Source organism: Cydia pomonella, chromosome 20 (assembly GCF_033807575.1).
Source record: "Cydia pomonella isolate Wapato2018A chromosome 20, ilCydPomo1, whole genome shotgun sequence".
NCBI lineage: Eukaryota > Metazoa > Arthropoda > Insecta > Lepidoptera > Tortricidae > Cydia > Cydia pomonella.
This window is the reverse complement of record NC_084722.1, coordinates 5387266-5412077: the sequence shown is the minus strand read 5'-3', so window position 1 is coordinate 5412077 and position 24812 is coordinate 5387266. Positions and strand designations below refer to the sequence as shown.

The 24812-nt window shown below is 38.8% G+C and overlaps 4 protein-coding genes across 4 annotated transcripts in view; 2 read left to right on the top strand and 2 right to left on the bottom strand.

Annotated features, from left to right (window-relative positions):
* The first annotated feature begins 483 nt into the window (after nt 1-483).
* On the top strand, nt 484-7778 carry LOC133529120 (ras-related protein Rab-35). The gene is made up of 4 exons (XM_061866755.1): nt 484-713; nt 803-1102; nt 3668-3816; nt 4528-7778. Exons 1-4 carry the CDS (start codon nt 662-664, stop codon nt 4630-4632), a joined length of 606 nt encoding a protein of 201 aa, XP_061722739.1. The 5' UTR covers nt 484-661; the 3' UTR covers nt 4633-7778.
* A 430-nt stretch (nt 7779-8208) lies between these two features.
* LOC133529110 (low choriolytic enzyme-like) lies at nt 8209-13351 on the bottom strand. The gene is made up of 6 exons (XM_061866740.1): nt 13108-13351; nt 11993-12187; nt 11164-11354; nt 10485-10623; nt 10226-10359; nt 8209-8934 (listed from the first exon to the last, which is right to left on the bottom strand). Exons 1-6 carry the CDS (start codon nt 13175-13177, stop codon nt 8245-8247), a joined length of 1419 nt encoding a protein of 472 aa, XP_061722724.1. The 5' UTR covers nt 13178-13351; the 3' UTR covers nt 8209-8244.
* Nucleotides 13352-13951: 600 nt separating this feature from the next.
* On the top strand, nt 13952-14958 carry LOC133529124 (cytochrome b-c1 complex subunit 9). The gene is made up of 2 exons (XM_061866760.1): nt 13952-14163; nt 14831-14958. Exons 1-2 carry the CDS (start codon nt 14023-14025, stop codon nt 14864-14866), a joined length of 177 nt encoding a protein of 58 aa, XP_061722744.1. The 5' UTR covers nt 13952-14022; the 3' UTR covers nt 14867-14958.
* The window catches only part of LOC133529126 (leucine-zipper-like transcriptional regulator 1), a 51381-nt gene continuing 41451 nt past the window's right edge, over nt 14883-24812 (bottom strand). The window contains exons 9-15 of the mRNA XM_061866762.1: nt 23257-23432; nt 22611-22806; nt 21502-21653; nt 19219-20012; nt 18488-18614; nt 18165-18322; nt 14883-17234 (exon numbers count right to left, since the gene is read on the bottom strand). Of these exons, the coding sequence (XP_061722746.1) occupies nt 17052-17234; nt 18165-18322; nt 18488-18614; nt 19219-20012; nt 21502-21653; nt 22611-22806; nt 23257-23432 (1786 nt within the window). The 3' untranslated portion in view covers nt 14883-17051. The remainder of the gene's footprint in view (nt 17235-18164; nt 18323-18487; nt 18615-19218; nt 20013-21501; nt 21654-22610; nt 22807-23256; nt 23433-24812) is intronic.

Genomic DNA, 24812 nt, shown 5'->3' with positions numbered 1-24812 from the left:
CTCTTTCACACTGGCTGTATTTCACGCAGCACTAGCGCCAAATGACATTGCATCTTTTTTTTTTCTAATACAGATTCTAGTTATTTAAGATTCATTTAAGTGCGTACTACACAGCTGGGGGCCTACCACAAAACCCGAAAATTGCAAATTGCGGGAATGTTTATCTTTTGCTCTCACTAAGATGTAATTAGAGTGACAGATAATAATGGCCGCAATTGACGAACTTCGATTTTCCCGGTAGGAGCCCAGGTATCCAAGCTTTTGATGAGTATTTGACACAAATGTTAGGCAAACCCATCACCACCATCAGGCGGGCCGTATGGTATGTTTTATCGTATGCTTGCCACCGTCGTGGTATAAAAAAAATAAAAATACGGCTATTTTAAAATCTTTACAAAATCGTTGTCATGTGTAAAGCCCTTAGAAGCAAGTATTGCCATAAATCAGTAATGATGTAATGTCATATAATTTTGCCTAATGGTAATGACACTGAAATTAAAAAAGATAATAATGGCGGACGTATTGTAAAGTGACGCAAACGTAACGTCCTACGGCATGCGTTTTATTAATATTTTCAGAGTTCAAGTTGTGTTAAATCGTTTTTTAACGTCATTAGTGAACACATGACCATTTAGAGAGTTTTCGGCAGTACACCCGAACAATGGCGCGCGAGTTTGATCATCTTTTTAAACTGCTGATTATCGGTGACAGTGGTGAGTGGGCGAGGCCTCGTCAGTAACCGATTTTCCGTGTGATTTTGTGGTAATTTATGGCTCATTGCAATGATGGTGATGTGTTGCAGGTGTGGGTAAGAGCTGTCTGCTCCTGCGGTTCGCCGACAACACGTTTTCGGGTAGCTACATAACGACGATAGGCGTCGATTTCAAAATAAGAACCCTAGAAATTAACGGAGAGCGAGTGAAGCTGCAGATATGGGACACAGCAGGACAGGAGCGGTTCAGAACGATAACCAGCACGTATTATCGGGGAACTCACGGCGTCATCGTCGTGTACGATGTCACCAACGGAGAGTCCTTCGCGAACGTCAAACGGTGGCTGCATGAGATTGAACAGAATTGTGATGTAGTGAACAAAGTCTTAGGTGAGTACTCACACATATAATCATTTTTTATATGGCTACGGCTTCTCTTTTCCTCAATTCAAAAGACCTTCACCTCTTACCTTTAGGAGGCCTGTAATGAGGTGTTGTTTACGTGTTCCGCCCCCTAAACAGGTTGATTCTCATTGGAATTTGCCCTGACTGATATCCAAACCATTAATCCTGCATTAACTATGATAAAAGTGTCAAACAATGTTCGATGCTTGCAAAACAGTTTTGATTTTACTTCCCATAAGATTAATTCCATTATAAAGTTCCACTTCACATTGAATCTATGGCTGATGTTCAGAACCTACTTTTGTACCAAATAAGCTTCCATTTAACACAAAAAAGTGAAATTACTTTCATACCACAGTATCATTCTAAACTTAACCTTACCTAAACCTTTTTAAACAAAATCAAAACAGATTTAAATGCTGATCTAACCTTATTACCATATCAGTGTTGTGTCTAAAATGATACATCAATGAGTTATGCTACTTGAACAGTATTAGTAATCTAATTACTTATTTCCCTTTGCCAGTAGCACTGGTTTACTGGTGACTCACCACTGATACCACATTCAGTAGTCATAGGTCAATAAATGTTTTATCTTATGGGAAAATACATGTCTGACCTTTGTCTGGGATAATGTAGTTGAAGTTATATTGAAATGCTATTTTCTAATCTGGTTTTTCCTTGACTTTAGTATTTTTGGTTCATTTGTAAAGGATGTGGTATAAATTTTTATCAGCTGATTATGAGAAGCTGTGTGTATATCTCCTGTTTGGGAATTAATTGTTCTTATCTAATTTGTAGTTAGAAAATTACTCAGTTTTTAATCTATGTGACATGTGTATGGTATAAAACATCTTAATGATTTTTATAAATTTTAACCTACTACAAAACATCCTTGAATCTGTTATTTGTGGACCCAATTTGTAAATTATTGTTTAGTAATGCATAGATGTTTCATGTCAGACTTGATGTTTAGGATTACAGTAAAAAAATCTATATGTATCTCGGCAATTAGTTAACATCACAGTCAACCCGGTTTAAATACAAATCAGCACTTCCATGTAACAGCTATGTTATCTGGAGCATACATTATTTATATGAACAGAATCAGCAATTTGTTTTTTTTTTTTTATCATGACTCATTTGCTATCTGAAAATATCAATCCCAGTGTCCAATTGTGAACATAAAACTCTTATTGGGTCTCTATCATTGCTAAGAAAATTACTAGAGAATTTTATTACAAAATTTGTAGCTATTTATAATCCCAAGCCATGTGGGTATTCATAGAGCCTTATCATTCCTGCATCCTAAAACTATCTCTTATCTTTGTAACTGAGGGCAAAACTAAAAGAGGTTTGAAATTCCAATTGATAATAAAATTAGTTATGTCAATTGCCATGTTGTGTGTCCTGATTTGTAAGCTTGTAAACCAGTTTAAGGGGATGTTACTATATGAATAAAGATCTAGCTGTGCTTATGGGGACAGGGTAGCCTTCTCACTTCCTTCCAAGCTAAGCAAATTTTATATTTGCTGAATTCCAATTTTTATCAGTAGTTTAGCATGGCTAATAGACAGACAATAGGTTGTAAGCATTGACGTATATCTAAGGACGGGCCTTATGGGCAATAAGAATGGGCCAGTACAGCGGTGTCATGCACACAAATTCGAACCAATCATGCAGTCTTAACACCACCATGCGATTGGTTGATGAGTTCGCATCACGCGCACGATTGTTCGCAACTAGTTGCGTTAGACTGCATGACTGGCTCGAATACGTGAGCAACACCACTGAACCAGCACCATTTTTAGTGCCCGTAAGACGCGTCCTTAGATATATGTCAATAGTAGTAAGTAAAAATAGATTTTGATAAATAATAAACAGGCAAATGCATAATATGTTTCTCTTTGTGGATTATAAGTTCGCTGTTAAAATAAATTATACACTCAATGTTTTGAACAAAATAGAGCTGATACTTAATGCTGATGAAAATAAAGCAAATTATTAAAACACACTAACATCTTACAAATTCGCAGACAGATCTCATAAGGTTGATTACCATAAACAATTAAAAGTGAACTACTTTCATTAACCAAAAACAAAACCCAACTGACCATGGTAAACAGGTCAGCATTTATTTTTCTTATTATGTAAGAAGTGTTTATGTAATTGGCAAGATTACGAATTTGGGTTGAAATTAAGTAGAACAATTTGATGATTGCTCACTTCTTTTTATATATTTTTCATTTAGCAGCATTCTATAATTTTTTTACTACTGATGCACAATTGAGAGATAATTCGAATAAATATTAGTTTAGTGCAAAAAAAAGTCCACACATTGTTTAAGTCAAATTCGTAATTTTTAATATTTGTTGTATTTTTGTATTAAAATATTCATAAAAATAATAAGTCAAGTTGCTGATTTTTTGTTTTGCATTTACAATACACATTCTTGACTCTTGGAGAATCATTTTGTCAAGGGTTTATGAATGATAACTGTTTTGACCATAGATAACCATAATTAACCATAAATATTCTCTACCTTTATAGTTGGAAACAAGAATGATTGTCCATCACGGAAAGTAGTAGTCACGGAGGACGCTCAGAGGTTTGCCAGCCAGATGAACATACCTCTGTTTGAGACTAGTGCAAAAGAGAATATCAATGTGGAGGAGATGTTTCTCACTATCACAAAAATGGTAAGTGATATTGGGCAAATGGACAATACACATTTGAAAGAAAAAAAGCTTAATTGCAATATTTGCAAGTTAGGTTGCCATATTAAAACCACCTTATGCCGAGTATACATTCTGGGCCAACATAGGCCAATGTAAGGGATGCAGCTACATGGAGAAATGAGATAGCAATATTCCTGGTTCCCCCTAACGCACAACCGCATCCATTAGATCAGTCGCGTGGCGAACATGGAGGAGTAACATCCTCAAAGTAGGCCCCAGATGCGTTGGGACGACGATATCAAATGGTCTGTGGGGAAGAAGTGGCTCCAGGTCGCACAGAACCGTGATGAGTGACATAAAGACAGACTAAAGAGAGTGAGAGAGAGCCCAATATGTGTACTTGGTATTATGAATCAACTATTTAGATGCTTCATGATGAAGTTCAACTCATATCACATAATATAAAGTGTGAAGTTGTAAGAAGCTTGCAGGAAACACCTATAGTGGTGCCGTTCTCGAGAACATTCCTCATAGTTAACGGAGAACATTCTCGAGAACGCCACAACTATAGAAACACCACACACACTTTTCGAATTTAAACTGAGTCATCAAGCATTTAACTAATTTTACGAAGTACTTTTAATTCACGTATTTTAAGTTACTTGTGCGGCATGTTTAAGTTTTTCTGGTATTTTTAATGTTTATTAACCCACTTTGCATTATCAATTCCAGGTACTAAGATCAAAGCTGGAAATGAAGGAGAGACAAAACGTCACATCAAACGACACAGTCAACCTGAAGAATAGTCGCAGCAAAAACAAGAAGAAGTGTTGCTAGTGGTGAAATAGGGCACAGTGCCGGACACTTACGCTATGCTCAAATACTGTGTGTTGCACAACCCTAGCAGGACCACGGACTACAATACAAGTGTTTCATTAGTGTCAGAATATTTTCTTAAGTGGAAAACATGTCATACTGTCCAGTCACTGGTGCTAGGAATTTGAAAAAGGAATTGTTCAAAACCGTTATTCAATATTTTGAAAATGGTTTCATTCTCGTGGTCTCTCGTGGTCACTTGATTGGGCAGTTTGGACATCATGAAGGGTAATTTAGAAATATGTACTGCATTTTTAATGCATGTTATAAAATGTTGATCTCTATTTGAAATTTTGTCGCAATTGAGTGGAAACTTATTATCATTCGTATTGGGATAATTATGGCCTGCAGACAGCACAATAGAATCATTTTTAGATACTTTTCATTGCCACATATTTACATGCATATATATAAACCTTATAAACTATCATTTAAAATTATTATTTGTACAACTAGCACACCAAATGTTCAAACACTGTATTCAGGTTTCATAGAGATATTACTACATATATAAGTCCTCAAATGATTTCATACACAAGAGACTTTCTGTTGTGTTGGATCTTGGAGCATTGTAGACTTGTGAAGCAAAAAAGGCAAGACTGAACAAAAATTGAAAACAATCCTCAACAAAATGCAGTTTTTTATTGCCTACAGTATGAAATTTATATCGGCCTGTCAGTGCAAAAGTACCTTTAAAAATCTGTCAAGTTTACATTCTATGGTCACTATTCAACAAGTTTGTTGTATATCATTGTCAATATGTGGTTATTTTTCATTACGCTGGGTTGACACATTGTGCACGAGGAGCGAGCATGTATATGGAAATATTGACTCCAAAAATTACATTAGGCTATTATGAATGCATAGGTGTGTTTGTACTCCCAATATCTTTATGTGGTGGAGTGTGTATGATATGGAAATGTTGCATAGAATATATAAATGTATACCATTAATTTAATTTTTACTAAGGTCGATTTTGAGGGCAGGCATCGTTTGGTTTCATCACATGATTTTTTTATGGCCCAGTCACTTTTCAATGCAGTATGTTTCAAGATGATATTGGCAATGGCCTATGTTAAACACTGAAAGCAATTTTGCTGAACATAAAATATAATAATTGAACGGCTAGTATAATTCTATGTCCAATGGAGTTGGCCGGTTGAAGTATTTTACAGATGGCGCCAGCATAGCTTGCCCTGTTAATTCATAGAATTGTGTCAAAATGTTGTTGTTTTTTTTTTTTATATTATGGCCTGGAGGAATCCAGGCCACAATATTAAAGCCAAATCTCATAGAACAAAACTAGAGAAAGGGGCAAGCCATGATGGCGCCATCTATGCAAACCTCTGCCAGTTTCAAACCCCATTGGCATTTATGCCGAAATTGTATTTTAGTTGAATGATGTTATGATCAGGTATAAATATAGCAAAATATGATATGCGGGAAATACAATGACTGATCCTCATTGTGGAATGAATTAGGAAATACCGAAGGTGCGTATATTCTTTCATAGCCAGCCTTATGTTGTACAGGAAACCGCGGACTGTGATTGGGCCATATCGGAACGAATAAGGATAATTTTAAAGTAAATTAAACAATTGGAAATGTATTATTATGATTATTTAAGTAATGGTTCGCTGGATGCGATATTCAAGTGTTGGTACAGAATGACCAATTTGTTTTATGGGCTATGTTAACACATTAGAAAAGCTTCAGTTTTTGTTTTGATAAAAAGTAACTATTTTAACGTGGCTGAAACGGCACACGCATGCTGATCACATTTTAAAAGTATATTTTATTTTTCTTTGTCCTACTTAAGTCATACTATATTTTAATATTTACATATCACTGTAAATATTGGCAAAAGTATTGTAAATGCCAAATTTTTCGTATTCTGTTTGGTTAACAACTATTAAGTTGTACAACTAATTAGTATTTGGAATTCTTGCAGCTCACAGGGCTTGTCCATTAATCACGTCATATGTTTTTGGCTAGTTTTTGATATTATTCAATTCATTTGTTTATTATTACACCAACTTCAAAGTTTGTATGTTTAACCGTTATAGATAATAGATATTAGAAACAACCGTCTCTTGTATGGAGCCCCGCCCCCCTTTTTTTGACAGTGTAGGAATGCAGTTCGCATCGTCCCCCCCAGGTCTGAGGTGGATCGATTTGGGGGATATGTGGGACTCTCACCTCCCGGATCTTTCCACTTACAAATGTAAATGCATGATTTTTTTCAGACCCCCCTCACCCCTTACTTATGATGACGTGATTAATGGACAGCCTCACTGAGTTCTGTCAAATAAATGTTATTTTGTGCAAACATTTACCCTAATAATGAAAACAACAAGTTGGTTGTCTATCATATTAGAGAAAGTGGGATACAGTATCTAAAAATAAAACTAAATTTCATAGTCATGCATCAAAAGATATATAAGTATGTACTATTCAAGATAATACTGTATCCTTTGTCCCTGACAGATAAAGGTTAATTCAGACATCTGTTATTTTTATACATTTTAATGACTTTATTGACACGGCAAGTGGTTAGATCAAGCTAAAGGCCAGTTCAGACGACGTGATCAAATCGACCGATTTCACCAGAAAATAAATTGGCGTCAATCACCAATTTTAGACTTATGGTGATATTTGAGGGAGTGTCATGAACGTAATATTTTCATAGAAATTTGATGTGTTTCCAATACCACACTTTGTCACTACAAATTCTATACAGAGTTAGAGTCAGACCAAGCTAAGTTGGCAGCGATTTTGGACGGTGCAAGTGTTAAGTAAACGCCATAAAAAATTACGTTTAAAATAACACTTTTACCGTCTGGACTATCATAATCGCTGCCAACTTAGCTTGGCCTGACTCTAGCGACTCTAGGCTTCTCTTATCTGTCAGGATCAAAGTGAAAGAGCACGTAATTTTGTAAAATTATTGAGGCAAGGTATGTTTTATCTGCAGTATTGCAATTTCCATTTTCTATTTATTAAAAACCCTGATCGGGAACTCATTGGAAAACATGGATTGATATTTTTGTAATATAATAGGTATAATTTTTATCATTTATGAATTTATAAACAATTATTTAACCAAATTTGGGAATTTTATTCCTAAGCCTGTCATTTAAACGAAGTACTTGGTTTGTTGATGAATGCACTCACAGAAAAAAAAGTATAAAATAAATATTGAAACAATATTAAAATGCATGTCTATGATTTCCTGAAATGAATATAATGCCTTAAGTCCCGTATTCGTTATAAAACTTAAAATCGTGTTGGTTTAAATCCAATTCCTTTGTTTTTCAGATATGTTCGAAATTTCAATGACGTTATTAAATCGATATCGACGTTATTGTTACGCAATAATAAAATTTTCACTGATAACTGATATGAAATTTGTTCTAAGATTTTTTTTTACCTTATATGCTGGTGATTTGCGATTTTTGAACGCATCATGCGGGGTTTATGATGTGTGTAGATAAATTTATTAAGAAATCCAAATAAGATTGAATAATAACAAGCCAATGCTGGTGTGTAAAGTTTTAATTGAATAATATTGTGTTATGTTTCGTTCGGCCCGTACCCAACGACAATAAGCTCATCGTCGGGAATATTATTATAGTTATATACCCCTCGCTTGCCCTTACCTAAAAGCTTTTTAACTTGTTTTACGGGCTTAGCTGCTTGTGACATGTCAATGCCACTAATGGCGTCGTCACTAACACCTTCATCATTAACACCTTTGTCACTAACACCTTCGGCACTAACACCTTCGTCACTAACACCTTCGTCACTCACTCCTTCGTTTGTATTCACGTTATTGCCTGTTAAAATTTTATTATCTTCGCCGGCATCATTATCAGAGACTCCACTATCAACTACTTTTACATCATTGCCGGGTATTATAACTCGGGGACCATTATCTTCCCCCACATCCAAGTTCATTCCTGATTGATCATCACTAACTTCATTGCCGATCCCTTGGTCATCAGCGCTTTCATCATTTTGAAGTGTAACATCGTTACCAGGTATTATAATATCTTCCCCAGGATTACCATTAACAGTAGGACATCCATTAATTCCATTGTTATTTGGTATGGCTTCTCCTTTAAGTTCGTCAAATCTGGCGCATGTTCTATGGATAACGTTGTCGACTAGACGTTTCTTGCATTCATGGCTGAACATCCTTTTTATCTTCATTTTGTCTAGATGCGACAGTTCGTCTGAAGGCTCTACTTTCAATCCTGGAAGCTTTAGTAATAATTATTATTTAGTTTACAGTACATATGGGGCTACTTTATAGCACTAGTGCGAGAAGTAGCATATTACGTTACTGTGTCGAACATTTAAAGGGCCATATGTACTGTAAAACGTTGTACGATACATGTGCGAATAGGTAATTCGCAACTCGTGTCGATTTAAAACACTCCCTTCGGTCGTGTTTTAATTTATCGCCACTCGTTTCGAATTTCCTATTTTTCGCACTTGTATCGTAATGTACTATTTTATTTACTTTAAAAAAGGCTCTCCACACTTACTTGAGACGAGGGCCAAGGGCCATCAGCGGTCAAGTTAAAAATTAATATCTGAGAGATCGAGCTAGATCGATTTTTCGCCTCCGAAACCTCCAAATAGCAAATTTCATCGAAATCATTAGAGTCGTTTCCGATTGCTCGTTTAAAGATACGTACACTTCATAGTCAGGGGGGGGGGGCACACATTTTTTCACTTTGGAAGTCTCTCGCGTAAACTATTCAGTTTAGAAAAAAATGATATTAGAAACCTAAATATAATTTTTGAAGACCTATCCCTAGATACCCACACGTATGTATGGGTTTGATGAAAAAAAAGTTTTTTAAATTTTATGACGTATTAAAAAAAACTACTTACTAAATCTCGTTCAAACCAATTTTCGGTGGAAGTTTGCATGGGAATGTATATCATATTTTTTTAGATTTTTCATTCTGTTATTTTAGAAGTTACAGGGGGGGGGGGGGGGGGAGGACACACATTTTTTCACTTTGGAAGTGTCTCTCGCGCAAACTATTCAGTTTAGAAAAAAATGACATCAGAAACCTAAATATCATTTTTGAAGACCTATCCATAGATACCCCACACGTATGGGTTTGAAGAAAAATGATTTTTTGAGTTTCAGTTCTAAGTATGGGGAACCCCCAAAAATTCTTGTTTTTTTTTTCTATTTTTATAGAATAGGTACAGTCAGCGTCAAATACTTTGTAGCAGTCAAAGTTGCCAAATAGTTCAGTACACCATACTAAATATATGGTGTACCGAACTATTTAGCTACTTTGGTTGCTACAAAGTATTTGACGCTGACTGTACATCTACTTACCATGTTTGAACAGTATAGCTCTTATAGTTTCGGAAAAAAGTGGCTGTGACATAATCGGACAGACAGACGGACATCACGAATCTATAAGGGTTCCGTTTTTTGCCATTTGGCTACGGAACCCTAAAAAAGGCATCTTGCTTACCGTTCCTTCATTACTAAGTGCTTCTAGTTTAAATAGTAGGTGTTTACCATAGGCATTATAGTAGGGTGCCCGTTGAGACTGTAGGCGCGGTCGTGAAAATGCATCACGCTCATGGGATCGTACTCCATCAAGCCGGCGTCGTTCGTCTCCACTGACTGGATTCGGAACATCGATCTGAAGGCTAAAAATTGTATTAACCTTTTGAATATTCGTAAAAGGTTTCATAGCACTCAAATCTACGTCTCGTTTAAATTTTCCTGTATTAGGGATGTAAAGTCTCATTGGTTATTTGGTTATTATTATTACCTGGCTGTATGTTCTCCCACATGACCCTGACGAAGAGGTCCCGCTGTGGATGCGTCACCTCATCTCGGAATCCTAGCCCGTGCAGGATGGTATGCAGGATCTCCCGAGGCTTGAGACAGTCGTATCCTAACACTACTTTCTGAATACGATAAGAACACCGATTTAGTTTGTAATTAATTATGTGTAAGACCAGTTAGGGTTGGTTATGTTTATGATTTGTGGGTATTTTAAATTTGATCTAGCCCTCCCGTGGTCGGGGTTAAACTCGAATAACCGTCTTCAGCTTTCGCGGCAAACGTCATAATCTCTAGGCCACCCGGTTACGGTGTCACCCGTCCCAATCAATTTATCGAGTATAGAATGTGTCCAAAATGGCGAAATTTCCACATGGAATATTTTCCGACACGATAAGTACATAAGCTATGGGGCAATTGGGGAATGAAAATTTCCAAAATGAAACTTCCTTTCATTTCTTGTGAAATATCCATAAATTTATAAAACTTTTCTAACTTTTAGGAAACTTTCCGCATCTCCCACATCTGGTAACCCCTGTAACCATAGTTATCTATATAATCTAAGGCGAAAGCTGAAGACGTCGGTTCAAATTTGGTTCAAATCCAACCTGCGGCCACTGGACGATCACGGTTGGTCACTCTATTTCAGTTTAAGTACAACTCACAATTTCTCCATTATCGTCAACCCCCGCGTCGTGGACGCACGGCCGGACTCGGTCCGGATTTGTAATGTGCAACCAGCTTCCAACCGGTTCGGTCGGCTTCTCTTTCAACTCCTGTACTTGGGGGCAGAGGTAGCCATCATGGCTCTGAAATTTGTTAAGTGTGTCCAGCACGCGACCCGCTATGCCGTCACCTGTTGCCAAATGGGTATTGGATAAGGCGTTATTACATATTTATCTTTTGGTCACTTTCCGTTGAGAAGGAAAGAGAAGCAGGAAGGGAAATATAGAAAAATAATACGGAGTGAAGCGAATTGTGTAAAAGTGGCAGACACCTCAGTGCATACATTGTATGTAAAATTTGAACTCTAGGGTAGGCAGCTGACCCCAGCCCTCTGCCTGTACCTGCCTACGCCCATGGATATCTCCACCGTTGGATATTTTTTGGAGTCCTTAAACTTCTTAAGGACAACAATTTTTAAAGGTCCGTTCCCTTTTTTTGGGATATTTTTCTGCATAATCCCCGATTTTTTCAGTAACCGCTGGGCAAATATGGAAAATACTTTCTTTGTTTGAAAGAGTATTCACTCGTTGTTATCCTGGAGAGATCGAGGATACCCAAAGTGATCTGGCTTTTATAATCGTAAAGCGAGACTTGATGAAGACCATAAAATGATGACACACTGTTTTGTGAAATAGAGATTTTTTTAAAGTTATAAGTTGATACTCATCAAGAAATGTACCTAGTCATATTCTTGTTTACACGATAAATATTTCTGATTTCTGACTTCGTCAGTTTAAAACATTTCAACGAAGCAAGGGGTTTACTTACCATAAGAATCACTGTCAATATAGACTTTGATTTCTCCGTTAGGCCATCGAGGCGTTCCCTCGGGCCCTAGCGCCCATTGTGACGGCAGCAGCAGGTTGCCGTTTTCCGGTCTTTTAGCTTTTAAGGTTTTTATAGACCCCGCTTGATCTTCACCTAACAATTTTTTTACATTTGCTGTTCCATTTACGATTGGTACTAAAATATATAAGGAAGTATTAACAGAAGGTACAACAAGTCAATGGCTTTGGAGGATACCTGTTGTAAGAAAAGGAGGCAACTTTCTTTCCACTACAAAATTTTAAGAGGGGATCAACGAAGCCAGGAAGAAGACGTACCCTCGATGCCCGCGCGGATTTGTACCTGGTGCAAAACTGCAAAGCTTGGCCATCGCCATCCAACGTGGTGTGATAACGGCAAGTGCGATGGGCACCTTTGCACTGGGTACTGCTCGCGGTGGTTTATTCGAATAAAATGTTACATTTTGCATATTATATTTAAGTTCTATTTTTATGTTTGATAAGTAGGTTACTACCATTCATTTTACTTAAACAAATTCTCCAGCTTATTGAAAGCTAGCTGCCCCGTAATTATGTATGTACCTATAGGTAGGTAGGTTCTTGGTCGAATAGTACATTTCTTAATTCCTGTTTACGTGCTTTTATTTACACATGTTGAGAAGGCTTCGGTAGTTCAGTTGGTTAGAGTGATGGCCCATTCAATGATAGGACTGGTTTTCCAAAATGATACAAGTGAGCGGTTATTTAGGTATGTATCTGAGAGATTCTAGAAAATAGTGTAGCTACTTCTACTTACCCAGCTAGCGTAAGTTGTTAAGAAAAGTTAATCGCTATCAGATAACGGCAATTAAGCATGAAATATTTATGGGAATCGACTTTTTTGCATTGGAATATCGCTTATAGTTTATGAAATGAACACCAAAACCAATTTTTTATTGAAACTTAATTAACGATAATTAACGTTACAAAACAGACAGAAATTAACGCCAATTGGGTATTCTCTCCCATCTATATTACCGGTAGAGTTTTGTCGTATTGATATAAACTATAAGGATCAACCACCTATCTGGCCCCAATAATTTGTAATAAATTACATACCAAGCTGAATTTGACCATTGCCAGTGTAGTAAAATAAAAATAATATGTAAATAGAAACTCTCCACAACATAGTCACAATTTACGACCTATTCGATTCAAGTAGATTTCACTACTTCTCAATATAATTGCGAAATAGAAATTGAATGTTGCTTTGAATTTCGTAATCGCATGGCAAGTTGATTTTGCATACTTTTATTCGTTCCATTCCGACCTTTCTAATACAGAATTTAACAACATCTCATAAAATATCAAAAGGACTTGGAAATGTATTGATACCGACTTACATATTTATGTTGAAATAATATTTCGACAGACTATTCGAAGCTGACTGAATCTATTCTAATAGCAATAGCACATACTGGTAGGGAAAGTGCTGTGTTATTGTCAATGAATACACTCAGGATGAGTAACGAAAACAATGTACATGTCTATTTATTGTTATTTATATAATGTTAAAGCGTCAGACAAAAAACGGCAGCTGAATCAAATGTAAGCAGCGTAGACCGATCACTCAACGATATTTTTGAATACCGCGCTTCATTGTAGTGGTATAAATGGTTTGTGGAGAGTTTGCCAGGTTATAAAATTAAATAAAAGCGGTTTCCTGAGGGTCTACCATAAAAGTGCCACGTAAACAAAAATTTCGTTATCTGCATCTCTATCACTTGATAGGTCCTTATTTTAAAATAAAGAGGTAATGCACGTAGTGATTATATGCTCTTTGAGGTACTGTTGCGAGATTGATGATTATTTAATCCGGACGTGTAAACTAGCCTTAATTGTTATTTTGTGTTGGTTTTTAATAGCACCGTGGCACGCATGGCAACCCTTTTGACACTTGCGTGTATCTTGTCTATGGCTGTCTAAAATTTTTTGCGAGACCTTTCGACGTGCGAGAAGAGATTTTCTGCGAAAATGTCTTTCTTGGCTACGCTAAACCGCGCTTTGTTCAAAAGAACATCGACGTTTCTTCTGGCCGTCGCTGGCGGTACTTTCTTCTTCGAACGAACGTTCGATGTAGTAGCAGTTTCCATCTTCGAGAGTATAAACAAGGGAGTGAGTATTTAGTTATATAATTTTTGTCTTGATGATCCTAGTTCCCTATTTAAAACAATTCTCTTTGAGTGTTAACTGCGATGAATTAATTCACTGCCCGATAAAAAAATTAAACATAATATTCTTAAATAGGTACCTATTGCCAAGAATCTGCTGATAATAACCTTGAGATTACGAGTTACATATCCAATAACTTGTTAATTCTAGTTAAATAATAGCCTAATTAAGCCTAATACCTATCTACAGAAGCCCACCCAGACGCTGTCTATCAAGTACTGACCTACCAGTTTATATAAGTTAACAAATTGTTGTACTAATGTTTTGTTAATATACAAGGTGTCGCGTTCACTATGGGTCAAAGGAAAGCCATTGACAGACAATGACGACAGTTAAACATATAATTGTGCCATTCTCGAGAATGCTTTCTGGTTAATATTCTCGTATGAACATTCCCCGTACAAAATTGAGAATGTTCTCGAGAATGGTACAACTTTAGTTAAACATTCAGCAAAAATCATCTAATTATACCTCCATACAATGCTAATCTTACTTCTGTGACTTGATTATTTAAAAGAAGTTTTGAATATGTCTTTCTTTTCCAGGAGAATTTCTATGCAATGATTTTGGGAAATATTATTAATGAAACATGTTTTTTTTTTCTTTACAGAAACTCTGGAAGGATATTGAACACAAGTACAAGTAATGAAAAAATACCAACATCAAATGGATTAATTTATTAGATAATTTTGTTGAGAACAATGTGATTTAATTAAATATAACTTAAAAAATAAACAAGTTATTTCATTTGTTTTAAGATATATTTTTGTCACTTATTACTAGTTATTACTTAACAACAATGTCATGCTAGATGTAGTAATATGGTGTCTTCAATACACATTAAAATGACTAGATTAGTAAATCTCACTCACAAATTCTCATAAAAAATGTAAATAAAGTGCATACTAATATGCTTCTCGAAAGATATTTAAATTCCTGTTGTGATACAATTATAATCAATTTGGACGTTACCTAGCCTTTGTCATTATCTCGAATAAGAAATGAATCAGTAAACATGTTTATAAGGTATATGAGCCAAAACTTTAATAAGTTATTCATATATATAAATTGTATTTTTCCAAAAAACCGAAACCTATAAACCTAGAATATATTATGCTGAAGCGATCAACATCAAAATCAGTCAGTTTAGTTTTTTCCGAAATGGAATTTTATAGTATAGTGACTTGACGCATGTATCTATATACCACTACATCCTTACAAACACAAGGAATAGAGAAATAACATTCGTAATATAATATTTTACAGTACATATGGTGCTAATTTACCGCACTAGTGCGAAAATTAACATATTACGCAACTCGTGTCGATTTAGAACACTCCCTTCGGTCGTGTTTTATTATATCTCCACTTGTTTCGACTTTCCTATTTTTCGCACTTGTATCGTAATGTACTATAAACAGGTATCAAAGAGAGATCGTGGCATTATATACCTCTTTTAAAAATATGTTGCCTCATTAGTGCTGTTAACATGCGTCTTGTATTTTCTTAAACAATAAGTGTGCTGCCATTAAAAAAAGCCATACCCGCGCGTAAAGGCGTAGTCACTATTAGCACGAGGGGTTAAACAAAAACCCTGCCGCTTTGTAAAATAAATAACGTTTTAACGTCCTGTATATAATTTGCTAAAACATTATGTAGTATCAGTAAAATTTAAAACATATCTTCCATAAGCATTAATAATATAATAAATGCAGTCTTAGCTAACAAATAAATTGCCTATCTATATGTGTACCTAGTAAATTTACATAATTAATCTTTATAACATAACATATCTTTCTTTTCACTCTGAATATAATATGTTCTTTTTTTATATACAAATCAATTGTGTCAATAACTTACCTATAATTGTAATCTAATAATTGACTATGTAACTATTAGAAATCCAAACTATTCTTGTACCATCACTAACGTGGCGGCGACGGCGGACGACGAGGGAAGCGAGCGCGGCTGTGGATATTATTCATGTACAAACCTAAGAGATTTTATAAGCTTCAATTATTTATTTAATGTTTTATGTAGAGGGTTTTAGCAATAAATATTTTTCTATTCTATTCTAAGATTCTAATAGATATTTGTATCGTGCTTGCACATTCCGCTATGTGATCCGTCAATTTTTCAGGAAATAAAACCAGTAATAGTTTTGGTATGACTTTGGTTCAAAAATCCATATATGGCCTGATCTTGTTGCTATCATTTCATGAAATGATCAGTTGGCCCCATCATTGAGAAGTCAAACCTCACCTAACCATATCAAGAATTCTAAAATGGCATTTCGTGAAATTATCAAAATTTATAGTCTGGCCACGTTTATCGGAATTTACAAATACAGCAACGACAAATGTTTCATTCGGTCTAGCTACCCATAGTTAGGATGGTCTGGTTTCTTACGATAATCGATAACCAAACATAGTTGGGATGGTCTGGTTTCTTACGATGATCGTCAACCATACATAGTTGCGATGGTCTGGTTTCTTATGATGATTGTCAACCATACATAGTTGGGATGATCTGGTTTCCTATGATGATCAATAACCATGCATAGTTGGATTTTATAAATCCTACGACGGTGGCAAAAAAGCATACGGCCCGCCTGATGGTAAGCAGGTCTGGTCTGGTTTCTTACGATGATCAACAACCATACATAGTTGGGATGGTCTGGTTTCTTAGGACTATCGACAACCATAAATATTTGGAACGGTTTGGTTTCCTGCGACGGTCGTCGCCGGCCAACGTGTCGACGACTTGGGAAGCGAGCGCGGCCGTGTCGACAAGTCGAGCCTATGGGTGTGGTCAGTGCAGGGTCACGGTCACTACCAGTAGCCGGGGTGGTCCCTGCGCCGGTGCTCGTCGTCGGGCAGCGTGTCGGCGGAGGCGGAGGCGGGCAGCGCGCGCGGCGGCAGCGGCGAGTCCGCGCGCCGCGCCGACGCCAGCGCCACCACGATGTCCACCAGCAGCGGCTGCGGGAGGCTCTTGATGGACTCCTGGTGGGCCAGCTGTACATAAAAACATTACTTAACGTGATTATTCTGTCAATTTTAAACTTACTCTACGTACGATTTAGCACAGTAATAGATTACAAAAAAGTTATAAAATCCAATACTTAAAAATCCCCGGCGATCTCGGCCGAATTTCACCCTCCCATACGAACGGCTTTTCGTTGTCATTTTAAAACTACTTGTTGGATTGTAATGAAACTTTGCACAAACAATGACATAAGATATATCTAGTTCTGTGATTAGTTTATATAGCTCCAGTTTATAAAACTAACGAAATATAGCAAAAAGAAATTTGTATGAAAAACTTAAATTAAGTATCTATATTTTTTAACTGTGGTATCTGAAGCCACATAAACGAATCACAAAACTTTATAAACCTTATCCTATTGTAAGTACAAAGTTTCAGGACAATGTAACTAGTCTTTCAATTGAGAGCGTGACTACGTTTGTATGAAGAACCGAACTTACTGGGGACCCTTAAGACAAATAGATCAAATTTGTACTACATCTCAGCTACGGTACGAAATCATCGCTCTGCCACCGATTTACACCAACACTCAAATTTGAACAACGATTTTTTTTAGTTTACAACTTATCTACAATAATGGATTTCTTTTAATACTACGTTGGTGGCAAACAAGCATACGGGCTGCCTGACGGTAAGCAGTCTCCGTAGCCTATGTACGCCTGCAACTCCAGAGGACATGCAGAGTGACATGCGCGTTGCCGACCCTATCACTCCGCACCCTTGTCGAGCTCTGGCAACATTACTCACCAACAGGACAACAACATTATGAGCAGGGTCTAGTGTTATTCGACTGCGGTTTTCTGTAAGGTGGAGGTACTTCCCCAACAATTATGTATAAAAAACATCTGCCAACTTTAAAAAAGAAGTAAAGTACGTTGTCTGGTGGTGACATGGCTCACCTGGTAGAAGTTGTGCACGATCATCTTGAGCGCGTATTCCTTGATGTCGGCGGCGCGCATTCGGTCCGCCGCTTGTAATATCGCTAATACGTTGTCCGGGGTGACGTTGCTCTGTAGATTGTGCTTGCAGAATACTTGGAGACGGTTGTTAGTAAACCCTGGGAATATGAAATTTAATTTAGAATATTAGAAAGTACGTAAAACAATTTTAGTGATTATGAAAATTTAGCCCCTAATACGGTTAGAAACGGGTTGATAGTGTGTTCCGAAAATTGAATCCACGCGGACGAAGTCGTGGGCAACAGCTAGTTAGGAATATTTACCGTAATAAATCGGTGCTTGGAACAAGTAGAGCGAGTCTTCAGTAGGCATGTTGGTGTCTCCGTAGTAAATGTAGCGCAGCAGCGAGTCGAACGCTTCCTCTGAGGGCACCGTGTCGCATATTTGAATCTGTAGGGAAACATGGAGATGTAGTCAATAAGTATTGTCGTTACCTAAATTTAAATAAATAAAAAAATTACTTGCACAGTCTATGCTATTAAAATCGCTGCAGCGATATCTTGGTCTGTCTCTATGGCCGCCTTTACACCTGTAAGTTTTACTTACGTAAGTAAAGGACAAAGCTATTTGTTAGAATGAGCTAATGATATTCATCTCTCACTCTATAGTATAGCTGTGTCCCTACTTACGTAAGTAAAACTTACAGGTGTAAAGGCGGCCTATGTATATACCGATACAAAACACTGGAGCGAATATAATACAGATGTAGTGATTAATCCTTTCCCATCGTATTTTTATGGAAACGTACGAACGTGTCATGCTGTTTCAGTCAGTTTCAGTACTTTCTGTATTGAGGTTGACTAAAGTAGCATGACAAGTACGAAAGCTTCTGAGAAAATACGACGGGAAAGGATTATTCACTACATCTGTCATTATCTCGCCTCCAAGCATTTTTGCGAACCGTGAAACTGCCGTCTGCTCTTTTCACTGAGAGTAAGGCTGATGAGTGCAGGAGCGGCCGCCACGAACACGCCGTGTCTGTGTGTACACTCACGTTGACGGTGTTGTCGCTGGGGCAGAAGGAGCGGAACATGGCCTCGAAGTAGGCGGCGCGCGCGGCCAGGATGGAGCGGTGCGCGGGCCGCCACGAACACGCCGTGTCTGTGTGTACACTCACGTTGACGGTGTTGTCGCTGGGGCAGAAGGAGCGGAACATGGCCTCGAAGTAGGCGGCGCGCGCGGCCAGGATGGAGCGGTGCGCGGGCCGCCACGAACACGCCGTGTCTGTGTGTACACTCACGTTGACGGTGTTGTCGCTGGGGCAGAAGGAGCGGAACATGGCCTCGAAGTAGGCGGCGCGCGCGGCCAGGATGGAGCGGTGCGCGGGCCGCCACGAACACGCCGTGTCTGTGTGTACACTCACGTTGACGGTGTTGTCGCTGGGGCAGAAGGAGCGGAACATGGCCTCGAAGTAGGCGGCGCGCGCGGCCAGGATGGAGCGGTGCGCGGGCCGCCACGAACACGCCGTGTCTGTGTGTACACTCACGTTGACGGTGTTGTCGCTGGGGCAGAAGGAGCGGAACATGGCCTCGAAGTAGGCGGCGCGCGCGGCCAGGATGGAGCGGTGCGCGGGCCGCCACGAACACGCCGTGTCTGTGTGTACACTCACGTTGACGGTGTTGTCGCTGGGGCAGAAGGAGCGGAACATGGCCTCGAAGTAGGCGGCGCGCGCGGCCAGGATGGAGCGGTGCGCGGGCCGCCACGCGGCGCCCACGCGCAGCCGCACGTCGCTCAGCCCCGCGCCCGCGCCGCCCACGAACACGCACATGTCTTGCTCGAGCGTTGTTCCTTGGGATAAAATATGTATTCTTGTTTAAAATACATCGAAACTGACGATCGGGGTCTTCAGAAACTTCATTCACGTAAAACTTGTTAAACCGTCTTCCATAGTTTCTTATCGACCCCTATTTCACTCCCTTAGGCCGGCGCCCCACTGCAGCGCACGCTATGTACACGACCCACGTTCCTATACAAAATTTCGTGGGCTTGCCCACGGTTTGTATTAAAACGTGGGCCGTGGATGTAGCGTGCGCAGCAGTGGGGCGCCGGCCTTAGGCCGCGTACTGGACGCACGCGGCGCGCGGCGGGGCAAACCGTCGCCGCTGGCGTCCAAAACAGTCTCACACGTCTATACATTTTGTACAAGTCTATACATTTTGATCGTGCCACTCGAAACCGGGCAGCGCGAGCGATGGTTCGCGCGGCTCGATAAAATTTATACACTTATGCTACTACTATTTTTACAAAACGAAAAATAGTGGCCACTCCGTTCCGTTTCGTTAAAAACGTAAATAGTAAAAAAAACTAAACTATATGACAAAGACTAAAAGTGGGGGAATTTATAGGACTACATCTTACCCGTGCTAAATTTTGCAGAAATAAATTGGCTTATTAGAAAACACAATCTTCTTGTGTTGTCTGGAAGAGATCGCTTTTTAGCGATAAGACCGCCTGTTGTTACCTGGTTCTATTTTCCTTTAAAAATAATTTGTAGTTTTACATGTATGTAAAATGTATAATTGTTGGTGCAATAAAGAATATTTACTTACTTACTTACAATCCCCCCAAAGTGGCGCCACTGATCTCACGATACCCCTTTAAGAATGAGACTGTTTAGGACCGCGCGCCGCGTGCGTCCAGTCTGCGGCCATAAACAAAAAAATCAAGGATAAAATGTGTTTCGCCGTTATTACACGTAAAAATACTTGAAACCGGTTGAGTTTGTGTTAGCAAAATTGATTCTACAACTGACCTGCCAACCTGTGACGCTGACTTCCACTCGTAGTATCGCATACGCTCTGGGCCTATGCTGGGTCAATGACAGATAATTTCAATCTTTTCTCTTCCACAACGTTTGTCTTAAGGCGTTGAATGCTCCTACTGGCTCCTGGTAGCTTTTTGGTTTAGTACCGCAATACTAAGTAAGGTTCCCCCCTTAATAATTAATGGATGACCCCTAAAGTATAACATCTTCATCGCTCTCCTGACGAGCCGGGGGTTTGTCCTGTCGTCGGTGCCGACAACAGATCAAATCCACCACGACACTCTTTTCTCATGCAACGATCACCATAAACTACCAGAGCAGACCACATTCACCAATACATATCAGTAAATTCAGTAAAAACCGCAATACTGACCTAAAATATCTTCGTCGCTCTCCTACGGCGCCGGTGGTTTGGCCTGTGGTCGGTGTCGACGACGAATCATTTCCACCATAGGACTCTTTTTTTTAAAGTATGGACCTACACAACATCATATATAAAATCGCAGTACTAACCTATAATATCTTCGTCGCTTTCCTGCGGCGCTGGTGGTTTGGCCTGTGGTCGGTGCCGACGACGGATCATTTCCACCATCAGACTCTTTTCCATTGTTTCGAATTCTGGCGACATCACTATTTGCGTAAAGTTGTAATCCTTTACTAAAAATCTGCGAAATAGAAATAAAAGAGTATAGATGAAGAAAATAACTCGACCTCTGTTAGGTCTCCTATGTCCTAAGTCCTACGTCCCACTTTGTCGCTTGCCATAAGAACAAGATTTGCTTGTATAGAAGTTGTAAATGTGGAAGCGGTTATGCTCTCATAGAACTTCCCTAGTTCGAAATGTTCGAATTATTAAAGAAGAGCTAATACCTATTTGGTCTAAGCGTGGAGCTAGCAATATGATGCTGTAGCAGTTTCCTTGATGAAACGATCGTGCGTGACACACGTAGCACCAAACCTGAGAAAGTACTCTCAACACGATGCTGTCACACAAATTGGCCTTAGGTAGCGCGCCGCGTAGCCGATGTGTCCAGCCGTAGCACACGTAGCACATACCTGAGACAGTTATACAGTGCGCGGAGAAGAGCTGGCAACACGTTGAGAAAGCGCGCCGCGTAACCCATATGTTCAGTAGCACATACCAGAGACAGTACTCCTTGGCGGAACGCAACTGGGCGTGGTGTGCGTAGTGGAGAGCTGGCAACACGTTGCTGTTGTAGCACAGGCCTTAAGAAAACGCGCCGCGTAGCTGATATGTTCAGCCGCAGCACTTAAAGATAAAGATAAAAGATAAAAAATATGTTTATTGCACAAGAAACTTTTGCACTTACCTGTTTATTGCACTTACCTGTTTATTGCACTTACCTGAGATATTACTCCTTGACAGAATGCAACTGGGCGTGGTGCCCGGAGTGGAGAGCTGGCAACACGTTGCTGTAGCATAGGCCTTGAGTAAGCGCACCGCGTAGCTGATATATTCAGCCGTAGCAAATACCTGAGACAGTACTCCTTGACAGAATGCAACTTGGCGCGGTGCGCGTAGTGGAGAGCTGGCAACACGGTGCTGTAGCACAGGCCTTGAGAAAGCGCGCTGCGTAGCCGATATGCTAAGTAGCACATACCTGAGACAGTACTCCTTAACAGAATGCAACTGAGCGTGGTGTGCGGAGTGGAGAGCTGGTAACACGTTGCTGTAGCAAAGGTTGGCCTTTAGGAAGCGAGCGCAGAGCCCGCGAAGGCGAGGAATGTTCAGGCGTAGCGCTAGGCGGAGGACTTCCATTACTTGGAGGATGGTGGAGGGCTTTTCGGGGTCCTCATCTGTAGGAAAAGATATTTGCAACAATTTTGAGTTTAGTAAGTAAGAAATTCCCTTCAGAGTAGCGATAATTTGCGAATGAAATCTGCATTTAAAATGACGATAAAGGCAATGCAAGATCTCATTTCTTCTAAACAATGATATACTTAATAATATCGCTGGTAAATACAAAAGTTTGCCGTTCGGTCCTTTCTTAAACTCTTGTCGGCAGGGATCGGAAACCGGTATTTTTTGTATGGGAACGAAAACGGTATTTTTTCGTTCTTTGTTAATTACTTCATTTCTAATTAGGCAATCTAATAATACGAAGTCGTTATCTGAAAACACAACGGAGTCCTACATTTAGAGTATAAAATAAACCGAAATATATGGTTATTTCGATGTTTTTGCAAAAAACCGGTTCCGATCCCTGTTTGTCCGTGTCTCGCTTTTGCTCTTGAAACATAACTTACACTTCTCGCTCGGATCGATCCGGTCCGTGTATATGAAGTTAAGCACCATGTCGAACGCTTCTGGAGTGGCTTCTGGTAATTTTAGAGTGAGACGGGGCTTCGCCTTGTAGTCATATACTTCTAGGGGCTTTTCGAGGCCCTCGTCTATACGTCGGGCTAGTTCTTCGCGCGCTTCCCTGCAAATAAATATAGTTCGTAACGTGATTGCACATGGTACAGTCAGCATCAAAAGTAGCAAGGTGACAAACAAGGTGTCAAAAGCTTAACAAAATGTGATGGTTCTGCATGTAGAACAATTAGAACGGTAAAAGATATACTTTTGAAAGTAAATTTTAGAAATTTATCCGCTACTATCGATGCTGACTGTACATGTAGCGTTGGAGCCACAAGCTACGAATCCTAAAGACGTAGCATAGTCGCTCTACCCCTCTGCCACGCATACGGTAGATTGACTCGATTTTCGAGACACGCCTACATTGCTACACAGTCATAACCATACCTGTGAGCAACCCACCAGTTGGCGCCACTGCAGATGGTGGTCCGATTAGAGAAACAGAGAAAAAGAGAGATCCGAAAAACAGCTCTCAACATTCTGCTATGCTTATTTAAAAAAAAAAACGTTCTCATATACACAAAAGTATTTAAACGTCTAAATTTGCCATTTTTTCAATCTGTTTAATTTAGCATATATATTTTAGTTTGCACTTTTTTAATCACTAACATTTACTATACTATATCTAATACCATGAATAATCAAAAATAGAAAAAGGATTTACCACAATTATGAACAACGAGTAAAAAATTCGCGACAAAACAACTTGTAATCACCAAAAATACTATACATTTGATATTTTGAAAGACTCCGTATACAATATATTAGCGCCCTTAGCAGCGAAATTGTTATTTTTATTGTTTGTAAATATTTGACATGTAAAAGTGCCCCTGTGGCCTATTTGCTGAATAAATGTTTCATGTTTAATGTAGGTAACTGCTCCACATTTATTTTATCAAAAGAACTCTAACCTGCCTGGATATTTTTTAAGGAAATGTAATTCACACTTTTTATCCTTATTATTACTATCCCATCAAAAACAATACTTGTCAAAAAAACCAAGTCTCGCAACTCAGTTGTTCTGCGGTAAAAAGTAAAACCGCCGTCGCCTGAAAACACGTGTAAATTCAATCGCCTGAAAACACATGTAAATTCAATTATTTAGTGCGATGGCCAAGTCTCAATATATTTATATAAAACATTAAATAATTTTAATATTGATATGCGTCACTATAAGATGCTGTTAATTATTACGTAACAACTTAATGCTTCGAGTACGGAGATTCCAGACACAATTGATTTTCAATTGTTATGGACCACGATCGTGGTCTTAGAGACTGGACGTATTCAGACAGAAAGTCGCTTAAGTAGAGACTGAATAAATTAATAACCGACTTGGTATTACATGGATCTCACAACTTTTTGCCGCAGAACAACTGAGTTGCGAGACTTGGTTTTTTTGACAAGTATTGTTTTTGATGGGATCTCATTTCTTTTTGTATTT